Raw genomic sequence first — 10803 nt, 5'->3', positions numbered from 1 at the left:
GTGGGCCCAGTTAAACGTGCAGCATCACGACTATTGTCTCCCTTGCTGTTGTGCCCGGCTGTCCAGAAATCTGCTATCTAAGGACAACCAACAGATTTTGACAAATCAGACCAGTGTCAGCATTTTCTTCAATGGAAAAGTCCTAAATGTCTCTCGGGCCCTAAGTTTGAGCCGTTAGTCCGTGTTCACGAGCTTTCCAAGACCTCCATTCCATGTGGTCTCATCAGCCAATGCACACATTCATTGGTGCAGTTTCTCAGCCGCAGCCATCTTCCGCACCACAGTGCAACGTCTCGCTTGAATCCGAAGCCTGTTTATCCAGCCATGTTTCTTGGCAGGTGAATCCATGACACCACAATATAGGGCTGGACACTCTGTTGCCAGCCCCGACTTCTCGTATACCACGGAGGCACACCTTCCACGAAACTACCCCCCGTTGATCGTGTGTCCCGCACTAGTCAAGGCGGTTTCGCCTGTCAGCATACACAGGCTGAGGCAGCTGATTTATATATATAAGCCTCGAGCCGTTTCTCAGAATGGGTCCATCACCTATTCTCACCAAGGACCCGAAAGGTCAAATTCCTCTTTCTAGAATCTCCAGCGACAACACCGTAAGCTTCTAGCGGTTTAATAGTCTCAGGCCACTTTACACGGAGGCATTAACATGGTCAGACACGTTGTTGTCCCCACCATGCTGGCTGCGGCGGTCATGGCATCATCATGTCTCGCCAGCCCATGCTCACCATCATACCCTACCAAAACAACGTCACCAACAGGCAGTTCATGCTCCACCAGGTCCGTCTGCGCCGACTACTTCAAAACCTGCACTGGGGCGGGGGGTACTTCGATAGTGATCCCTTACGGCGGGTAAGTCTATTCCGGTCACACATCTCGAATCCACGCCTTTTCTTTTTGGGCTGTCACACAGAAACAATTTCTTCCATCTGGGGAGTAGCAGGCTATAATCAAACAGAGCACAGCGGGCTAATACTGAAAATACATCGGGGCGAATAAATAGTTGCTTTGCCGACTGCACGCCATGGCCGACGTTCACCGAGCCCCCATGCCCGACTGTGACTTCTTCTTCTTCTTCTTCCAGCTGCACGAACACGATCAGCGTGTGTGTGGATTATCTCCAGACCTGCACGGGGACGTCCGGCACTGCCATCGGGATTCCTTACGGGGGGTGAGTTCTTCATTTACCGATCTCTGGCTTCTGCTTCTTGCTCTTTCACTTTTTTGCCTCCCAAGTCCCGTAGGAGTAGGTGGATATGAAATCTGTACCGTGTTTCACTAACCACTTTCATTCTCCGGGGGGTGGGGAAAAGATGCTTTCCGGACTGCAAGCCCTGGCCGACGTTCACGCCACCGCCATGTCCCACGAAATAAGCAAGGGTATAGTGTCACCGCTGCACGATTTTCAGGCCTTTTCGAAGCGAATAGAAAAGAAATGGGTTATGGACAGTCGCCGAAAACCAATGTGATACTTCCTGGTGAAAGAGTGTTTGCCTGGATAGTGGGGTAGAAGCGCTATAGGATTTCAGCTTACGCTTGAATGTCGAAATGTATTCGTCAGTAGGCCCAAGAAATTCTGGAGACGAAGTCATGTGACGGGAACTAGTCTCGTTCTTCTTTTCTTTTTTCCCACCTGATATGATACATTGAGATATTGCAACTTGGTTCGACAAATGAGTGCAGTACAAACTAGCAGCAACAGCTAAATTGGACGTGTGCTACCCTGCAGATGGAATATCAAGAAAAGCTGAAATTGCCAGGAGCAAATAATTGTAGAAATCACATGAACGTTGAAATTCGTAGCAACGGCTGATTCTTTCCAGCCTAGACGACAGAATCGAGCTCGGATGGTTCGCGATAACGGAGTAATCAACCCTGCTATGCAATAAAAGTGGCTCGCTCAAATATCATTCTGGATTGATATTTTGTCATGGCGCGTCATAAGTCATGCCATACATCAATATGTGAGACAAAGAGTTTGCCTACTTGCAATCCATTTTGACATATTGAGTAGTTAAGTGTAACGTAATTAGTTGGGAATGTAACCGAACATATACCCGTTTTCATGGGCCCCATTCGGATCCGTGCCGCACCAGTACGCGGGCCCAACACTATTATTTCAATGGAAGCTCGATGAGACCCGCTTGAACCGTCGTCGAAGGCGTCCAGCTTCCCGGCCTTTACTGTGGCGCTCCCCCATGCACACACTGATTACGTTACGACAAACGGATCCGATTTTGGTTATGCCCAAGAAAGCGTCCCGGCCTGCATGTCCCAGTGAGAATTGTGTGCTCGATCGTCTAGACCCTTTGCAGGCACTACAGAGTCGGGAACCCGGTCTGTCTTCGCTTATTTCGGGTAGCAGCAAAGCAGAAACGGGTCTACTCGGCTAAGCCTTTGCTGATTACGTGGACCGTCCCTGTGAGGCATTTTGCACGATTTAGTCGGATACTCGGTATAGTCGTCAGGTGGTCTCCGGGAGGTTAGATCCGAGAACAGGTTCATCATGAATTTACGCGCGTAAAGTCTGTGGTCCGTGTGGTTGCATTAATGATAACAGACCCAACTGTCAGTCCTTGTCTGGTATGAGAAAGCACAGGCGCCTCTTGAGATATTTAACCCCTAGTCAGGTTTGCACCCATTGACCCCGGATTGGCGACGAAACTCGCCGATCCGCCCCCTGACGCCGGATCTCAGCCACACCTTCTCTTCCGGCCATTTCTCCGTACTCATCTGCGTCCGGGATCTGGGACAAGGTACCCCGGTTCCGCCAGGGTCAGGTCGGATCCGTGCCAAATCCAACGGACGGACTGTTGTGGACTCAGACACGATATTGGGCTAAATTCCCCCTGATCGGCTTCTGGTGCGCCTTGCTAGTAAGGTTGACTACCCAGGTATGCGAGCAGCACCGCATAGACATGGATGAACTGCATAGGAAAGTCTCAAAATGCTTCGCGTATTTTCCTTCTCTGGGCCTCCCAAATATGCTGGTGCATTTGAGAGAGGGAAATTCTCGCAGCACACGGAAAGCTTCTATCGCACAGGGTGTAAGAACTTTATCTGCGCTGCATTGCATTGCCGGCCCGTCTTGCATTAGCGTCAACACCGTGCCGCGGGTTGAAAGGGATGCACGAGGAAGGACACCATGTCACATCCACGATGCATACTAGGAAAGCAAAGGGTATAGTCGCTCCGTAATACGACACTCTCCAAAGACTGATACCAACTCACTACGCTGTTCCCCATCATACTCTATGCTTGATGTATACGTCTTCATTGACACCTTTATCACCTTATCGGACAAAAGCACCGCCGCCGTTCGCGCCCAATACACCACCGGTCATCCATCCGCTCTCTGGCAAGCAGGCGATACCTACAATGCCGGCGACCTCTTCCAAGTAGCCCGGGCGGCAGCCGATGCTCGCAGCAAGATCGAGGACCTCCTGGCTGTCGACACCAGGTCGGGCCTTGCCCAGCGGAGTGAGGATGTTGAACGGCTTGAGCGCCTCGCGAGGCTCGTCGGGTAAACCCGAGTAGAGACCTGTGTCCATCGGGCCAGGCGCGACACTGTTCACTGTAGCGCGCTCGGCGAGCTCGCGAGCCCAGACGCGGGTCATGGCCTCGAGGGCGCCCTTTGTCCCCGCGTAGGACGTCTGCCACCAGACACCCCACGTGGTCGTCGCGCTCGAGATGTTGACGATGCGGCCAGAGCGGTCGGTAGGCAGGTACGGGATCGCCGCCTTGATCAGCAGCGCGGGCGCGCGGCAGTTGAGGTCAAACGTCGCCTGGAAGAGGTCAACGTCGAGCTCGGCCAGGCCCTGGGCGTTGACGACGGCGGCGTTGTTAACAATGATGTCGATCTGGAACCTGCCCGTCTTTGCGTCGGTGAAGTGCGCCCTGGCGGCGTCGACCACTTTCTGGGGCCCGTCGGCCGCGCTGAGGTCGACCTGGACCGGCAGCGCCTTGATCTGGTACTTGTCCTCGAACCCATTGGCTAGTGCCTGCGCTCGCTCGTTTGAGCCTTCAGTGGCATAGACGATGACCACGTTGGCGCCTCTGCTGGCGAAATGCTCGGCACAGACGGCACCGAAGCCTGTTGGGAGGATCCGTGTGTGTAAGTGGTAATAATGTGGATTGTGCGTTTGGCTAAGCTACCCGACTTCGAGTTGCGAGGCAAAGCCGGCACTTGTCAACGCGGTCAAGCGGAGTACGTACTGCGAGATGCGCCAGTGACAATGGCAAGCTTGCCTTCAAAGACTCTGAAGGTGACCATGTTTGTGCCGCGTGGGAGGTGTGACTGGGAGGAAGTTGGACTTGGGCTGGATTACTGTTCATTGAATATCGCCGATGAAAAGACTGTGAATAAGTCAGAATGCACTAGAACAACATATTCTCTGGACCGAGAAGCGACATCTTAAGCTCCCATTGCAATGGTGGAACGCTATTTGCCCCTCGAGCCTGTAAATCCCTTGGTGCTCCTGCATGAGACAGCCCAGTGGAGCCCTGCATCCTGCAGAAGCAGTTCCAACAAGCTCACAAGGCAATGTTCGCTTAGATTCGTTGGTCAGAGACAGGCATTGTCCTTGAGGACCCTTCGCCCCGATGGGTCAAAGTTCCCACAACGGCCCGCCCGGGTGTTGCGGGAAGTGGGCAGAAGTCACAGAAGATTCCAGGGCCAGGAAGCATGGCATGGGGTTCTCGCAGGCAGATCTTGTCCATCTGCGCCAAGGAACTTTGGGACATGCGCGGCCTTTGGCAGCCAAGCTTGAATGGACCAGCGACGGCCGAAGGAGAAGGAGTTGGTAATGGGGCCGAGCCTTGGCGCAAGTTCGCGGAACCGGTTGGCAGTCCCGAAGCCCCTGCTCCTCGAGTCCCACATCCTGCCAACTGCCGATCCTTTCCAGGACATCGGCAGAATGCTCTAAGAGGCAGCAGGGGCACTGTTGTTGGTGATCCATGCGAGCTGCTAATAAGAGTATCGTTGTGGATGGCACGAAACGAAAGAGAATATCTTACAGTGACAGGGACGAGGCCTGCGCGACAAGGCCTCCATTTTGCTCATTCTCGATTCCTCGGCCCTTAGTCAGAGGTTCTCCACCGCTGCCTGTGCCGTAGCCTTGAGAGTGGATTCTCTGAATGATTGTGGGTAAAACTGGGACTCGTCTCGTCCCTGTTGCCGATCGACAACGTGGGTTCCAACGTTGGTCCCACAAAGCCATGGTATGGCTTGGCGAATCTCCATCAAAAGAAAGCCGTGACTGTTTCATCCAGTAAACTAGCCGTGATGTACATGGTACAAACCGCTCGGGTATCATAAAGCAGCAGATGGCCGTGCCCGCAAGGCCAAATTTGAGTTTCATGCACGAAGACCTCCCCATGCGTGACCAACTATGACGGGATTATGTTGGAGGCTTGAAGGTTGAGAAACCTGGACGACAGCAAACTGCGTCGGGATCGACATCATATATATCTGCGTCAGTCTGATTAAACTTGCCAGCGCAAAAATTGGCGGTACGGCGACCCCAACCCCAGTTGCTGGTTGCTTCGATATGAAGTCGTGAGGGTGATAACATTGGTAATGACTGGGATACTCCCACCTGTGGCCTGAGCTCTAAGTTTTCAGGAAATAATCGACGACTCTCTTTGGTTCGGGGGCTTGCATGCCTGACCACTGGGTCGCCATAATGTCGTTCCTCACAACAACCTCCGGGAAGGCTATCAGGGGCGGCAGATTTCCAAGCGAGAACTTTCTCGGCGTGCGCTTGAGCTTACTGGTGCTGGACACAAGATCCGAAACGAACCAACTGGAATAAAACCCACCAAGACTCTGATCTGGCCCAGTCCACTTCTTCTCGCCTCTTCAGTGGATATGCTATTTTACTTCAACCGTTCTTCCGTGTCGGGCCACCAACGGTGGAGCAACCTTCCAAGTGGACTAGCTCGATCCTCATACGTTCTTTGTGTCGACGCTCAGGAGTGCCACTCCAGAGACATCTCGGCTATCGCCGCCACCTACATTACTTAATCTAGACACAGGTCCGGGGAATAGCGTCGGCTGAAGCTGGTCTTCAGACATCAGCGTGTTCATTCTCTCCGCGCCACTTTCGTCAACAATATCACACTTTCCTTTAAACACCAACAGCTACCATGGGCGCGGCCACTTCCAAGGACATGGCGGCAGCCACACTCGTCCTGTTGCCATTCAATGTCATAACCTTGGTAATGCGATTCTGGATTCGGGTGCAGCGATCTGCCTGGGGTGCCGATGACTGGGCCATGGTCGGAACCATTGTACGCATCCTTCCTCCAGCATGACGGTGGTGTAGGCAAGGACGGTCTGAGCTCCTTCTTTTGAACAAAATGGGCAAGCTGACCATATCTCAAAAAGCCCGTTTGGCTGATCTCACAGGTAGGCCTCTTAGGCATGGCCTGGAGCGGTATTGGCCAACTCGACTCGACGCTGTCAGAAGAACAGGTGGTCAACTCTCTCTTCGTACGTTCTCCTCTTCCCCTTTTATGACCTTTTTTTTTTACGGCCAGGTTTCCCATGACTCTGAGCACAGCGAGGCCTCAATCGCCGACTGACAACTGCCACCGCACGAAAACAGTGGTTCTACGTCTTCCAGGAGTTCTGGTGCTTCACCCTCGTCGCGCTCAAGTGGTGTATCGGCTTCACCCTTCTGCGCATCGCCAGCGACACGCGCTGGGTGAAATACGTCATCTACTCTTGCCTGGTGCTCGTGACCATTTGCACAGGCGGCACGGGGATGTACCTGTTCTTCCAATGTTCCCCTGTCGAGTAGGTTCTCCCTCTATCTCTCTTCATTGTTGTTCTATGTGGGCACGATACGTTCCTTCGACAGCCAAGACCATCTCGTTATCATGCAGGTTGAAGATACTCGAAAGACCAGTCACTGACACTAACACCTCTCCGTTCACAGGAAGAACTGGCACACCTCCCTCGCCGGCGAGTGCAAGCCGCGCGAGATCCAGACGGCGCTTTCTTTCCTCGTCGCAGCGGTCTCCATCACGACAGACTGGATCTTTGCCGTCCTGCCCTTCGCCCTCCTGTGGAAGCTACAAATGGCACGTCGCGTCAAGGCATCCGTCATCGGCCTCCTCGGTCTGGGATTCTTGTAAGCCTTTTTTTCCCTTGCCCCCCCCTTTTCCTTGTTCTGCACAACCCGCCCGACCCGCGCAGTGAAGACGAGCTATTCTCGTTCTGAAGAGAGAAAAAAGCTGACAGCATTCCCCATGGCCGGGAAACTCGTCTCCCAGCGCCTCGATTGCTCCCATCGTCCGCCTGAAGTACCTCCTCCTGATGAACGACAACACCCGCTTCCTCGAGGCTCTCGGCATCATCCTCGCCTGGGCCCAGGCCGAAGTCGGCATCGGCATGCTCGTCGCCAACCTGCCCGCCTGCCGCCCTTTGCTCGAGCGGACATTCTCCATCATCACGGGCTCCCGTAGCGGCAGCAGCGGCGGCGGGGGTGGCCGCGGCAAGGCCGGCGGAAGCGGCGTGACGGGCGGGAAATACGGCATCTCCGGTAGTGGCCGTGCTGGTGGTGGAGGCGGCAGCGGCGTTGGCGGTGGTAGTGTGGCTGGGAGCGGGTACTTGGGCGATGCGCACGGCATGCCCTCGTCAATGAAGAACAGCTACATGGAGCTCGAGGAGCGAGACACCGGCGGGAAGAAGGGCCCGTTTAGAAGCCACAAACATGCCGCCGGGAGGACGAGCCAGTACGGCACCGAAACCCGCGTGTATGGTCGGGACATGGCTGGCGACAGTAGCAGCGACAGCCTCGCGGACGACCAGAGTCAGAGGCACATCATCCCCAGTGGCGGTGGTGGTGGCGGAGTCAACACTGGCAACGGGGATCATCATGCGAAGAAAGGCAGCAAGAAGCTTGGCAGTGTTAGTGGCGGCATGGGGGCCATTGTGGTCCAGCGCCAGGTCGATGTGACAGGCAGTCCGGCACAGGAACACGCTGGTTTCCATGGACAATGAGAATGCTAAAAGTCTTCACTGACAAACAAGTTCAGCGCCCATAGCAGGCGCAATTGTATAAGGCCGGGTACCCTTCTCACGGTAGCATCAATGGCCCTTTATTGGCGGATTTTGTATACTTTGTGGGATTCCAAGGCTATTCTAGAGCACCGGGCGTTTTACTCCTCTATAATATACAGCCTGAACCCTGTAGAAATGTTGGCTAATTCATTGCACCGAGGCTAGAAACTATGATGTTGCGGACTATTGGTAAGCCTCCGAATCGGTTGACTCTGATGCTAAATCTTCGGTGCCGCAACCGCCTCCGCGAGCTCTGCTTCAATGAGACTTTCCGCACTGCCAGGATAACGGTAGATATTTATCACTCTCAGTCCAGCCCCTTCAATGATGGTCCTCCAGTGGGCCTCGGTACGCTCGCGGACATTGAGATGCCCCAGCATCATCATGTCCATCGAGGTAGCTGCCAGTGTGGGCTCCTCTTCCGACAATACAATCTCGTTGAGAAGCACCCTCGAGTACCCTGGCTTCAGCGCCGGCTTGAGGTTCTCCAAGATTCGGGATCCGTGCTCGTCGTCCCAGTCATGCAATATCGAGTGCAAAGAGTACGCCCGAGCGCCGATGACGGGCTGTGGAGTGTAGAAGTCGTGGGCTGTAGCAATAAACGGCTGGGATTTCTTGTCCTGGATCTCCCCGATGACCGCCTCTTGATCCTGCAAAACAATATCTCCAGGATGACCCTTGTGCTCTGCGGCGAACATGGCCATATCATGGCCCCTGCCACCACCGACGTCCACAAGTAGCGCGCTCCCGATACTCGCGTCGAAGCCCTCAATCAATCGCTCTTTGACGGGATAGAACCCCTCATCGAACCAATTGGGCTTTCCGGCGCGGTAGGAAGCCATGAAAGAAGCAAAGTTCTGAATGTTTGGTGGGTTCGCATTGAGCCAGTCGAAGAATGGCAGCGGCGTGCTGAATGCATCATTGAACGGTCCGTCATTTGTCGTTGTCGGCTCGACGAATCCAACTCTTTTGAAGTGATCCGGGAAGTTGTTGAAAGAGGGTCGGGTGACGTCGTAGCAGAACATGATGCTTCGCTGGTAGTCTTCTGCGGCAAGCCCATTGCTCAGGGTTGTTGCATGGATCTTGCCGTCGGAGTATGTCAGGACATGCATGGCAACAAGATGCCGCATCAATCTCTTGAAGAGGCTTGCTTGCACGCCAATCTTCTCGGCGAGGGCTTCGGGGTCGAGGCCATCGGGGCCTGCGTCACGAAGGAGTCCCAGGATATTGAGATCGACAGCCAGTCTGAGGTGTGCGGACATGGCGGGCTATGAGTACAAGGACATCATCAGCTTCAAGTTGCCCATTGCAGGCGATGTGATGCGGAAAAGTGCGACATTCCATCTCAGAAAAGCCATGGGAACTCCGCCGCGAAGCACACATACCTCTGCCCAGAAGCTCCTCTGCAAAAACTCGCTAGGTATCTCCAGGCTCGCAATGAGCTGGCGCGAGAGCTCAATCAGATTCTCTCGAGAACCAGGCTGGCCATGCACATAGGCATTGCCTGTGCTGGCCAGGTTCTCCAAGATGGAGGAGGCGTGCTGGTTTGCCATGGCGACTAACACGCTTTTGAAGATGACTTGAAAGAGACTCAAATAGATGCACAACAGATCTCTGGCTCGACCTCACGATTCAGGATATGCTAGCTTGTCGAATTGGGAACTACAGGAGACCCAGTACGGGATAGTTTCGAGTAGCAGAGAGGCCCGCCAGCCAAATTTAAGGAATGCAGCCAGCCCCTCCTCCGCAGACATGATGGCCACGAGCATCGGAGGCAGGCAACGATCGGGCCCCAAAAGAAGTATCTACCATAGTAGAGAGAACGCGGGGCTGAAGGGGCGTCAGGGGTGCCATGTTGAATCGCGATAGGAAGGGCCGAGGCACATGAGGGCCAGTTGGTATGAGGGTGGCATGCCACTGGACTTGCTCTATGAAGGGTTCCATGCCCAGCCCTTGACTGAGGAGCAAAGAGACTACACGGCATGGCGAAGACGGTGGCCAAAGCTGGGAACTCGATGGCATATGATAGAGCTCATGTAATGGTGTTCGTGGCTCTGATGATAGTGTTGGTCGTGAGCACCTGCGCGCATCCGTTGAGGCCGCTGGTCAGGATCGTGGGAAGAGCGAGTAGGAGACAGGAAGGCGGCGTGAGCCTTGGCGTTTTGGCCAGGAGCATCAATGCGCAGACATCATCTGTGCTGAAGTGGCAGGGGCGGAGATGATACCATCGCGATGGACTGCGAGTGAACTGCTGCCAAGCCACCCAAGGAGACGGCGACAAGGATGGCATGTGCTGTGGCGTGGCAGGGACGAACCAACAACAGCACCGGGGAACCAACCGGCTGCTGCGAACCCCGGCTGCTGCAGGCATATCGCCGGAGAGACATCGCCGACATGCCCTTGCCTACTTATACTTATCTACCTATAGCAACTCGGCCAACCTGTCCTGGGCACGCTGCTTGACGAGGGCACCCTTGCACTGATAGCATCTCTGGACGTTGCTGTCGTCTCGGGACATGCTTCCTTCAACGGCCCGAGTCTCCCGACTGGCAGCGATGCAGGGGCATGCCCAGGTCGCCGATGTGCGAGAGACTCGCCCAGGACAGGGAACCACCCACCGCAAGCCATAGCAGCACATCCTACTCGATAGGGATCGTGACCAGGTCGAGCATTGCCTCCAACGGCTGCCCCTGACAGGTGAATCAAGCAAAGAACCCGGC

General features: G+C 54.6%; 4 protein-coding genes across 4 annotated transcripts; 2 read left to right on the top strand and 2 right to left on the bottom strand.

Annotated features, from left to right (window-relative positions):
- Positions 1-573: 573 nt before the first annotated feature.
- On the top strand, positions 574-1651 carry B0I36DRAFT_110990 (uncharacterized protein). The gene is made up of 3 exons (XM_046147882.1): positions 574-867; positions 1019-1186; positions 1329-1651. The coding sequence occupies exons 1-3, from the start codon at positions 721-723 to the stop codon at positions 1482-1484; spliced, it is 471 nt and encodes a 156-aa protein (XP_046014460.1). The 5' UTR covers positions 574-720; the 3' UTR covers positions 1485-1651.
- Positions 1652-3308: 1657 nt separating this feature from the next.
- Positions 3309-4359, bottom strand: B0I36DRAFT_430805 (3-oxoacyl-reductase; the record flags this gene model as incomplete). The annotated part of the gene is made up of 2 exons (XM_046162552.1): positions 4231-4359; positions 3309-4108 (listed from the first exon to the last, which is right to left on the bottom strand). The coding sequence occupies exons 1-2, from the start codon at positions 4286-4288 to the stop codon at positions 3309-3311; spliced, it is 858 nt and encodes a 285-aa protein (XP_046014459.1). The 5' UTR covers positions 4289-4359.
- Positions 4360-6162: 1803 nt separating this feature from the next.
- On the top strand, positions 6163-8023 carry B0I36DRAFT_362271 (uncharacterized protein; the record flags this gene model as incomplete). The annotated part of the gene is made up of 5 exons (XM_046158628.1): positions 6163-6306; positions 6404-6508; positions 6624-6814; positions 6957-7151; positions 7294-8023. 5 exons carry the CDS (start codon positions 6163-6165, stop codon positions 8021-8023), a joined length of 1365 nt encoding a protein of 454 aa, XP_046014458.1.
- Positions 8024-8301: 278 nt separating this feature from the next.
- Positions 8302-9636, bottom strand: B0I36DRAFT_362270 (putative hydroxyindole O-methyltransferase; the record flags this gene model as incomplete). The annotated part of the gene is made up of 2 exons (XM_046158627.1): positions 8302-9351; positions 9469-9636. The coding sequence occupies 2 exons, from the start codon at positions 9634-9636 to the stop codon at positions 8302-8304; spliced, it is 1218 nt and encodes a 405-aa protein (XP_046014457.1).
- Between the last annotated feature and the right edge of the window lie 1167 nt (positions 9637-10803).

Source organism: Microdochium trichocladiopsis (genome assembly GCF_020744255.1).
Source record: "Microdochium trichocladiopsis strain MPI-CAGE-CH-0230 chromosome Unknown B0I36scaffold_4, whole genome shotgun sequence".
NCBI lineage: Eukaryota > Fungi > Ascomycota > Sordariomycetes > Xylariales > Microdochiaceae > Microdochium > Microdochium trichocladiopsis.
This window is presented reverse-complemented; position numbering and strand designations above follow the sequence as displayed.

What these genes read in the sequence shown, in the direction of transcription:
- B0I36DRAFT_110990 (XM_046147882.1), top strand. Translation starts at nt 721, where the DNA reads ATGTCTCGCCAGCCCATGCTCACCATCATACCCTACCAAAACAACGTC. An exon ending in ATAGTGATCCCTTACGGCGG is followed by an intron (nt 868 to 1,018) that starts GTAAGTCTATTC and finishes GCGAATAAATAG; the next exon opens with TTGCTTTGCCGACTGCACGC. An exon ending in ATCGGGATTCCTTACGGGGG is followed by an intron (nt 1,187 to 1,328) that starts GTGAGTTCTTCA and finishes GGTGGGGAAAAG; the next exon opens with ATGCTTTCCGGACTGCAAGC.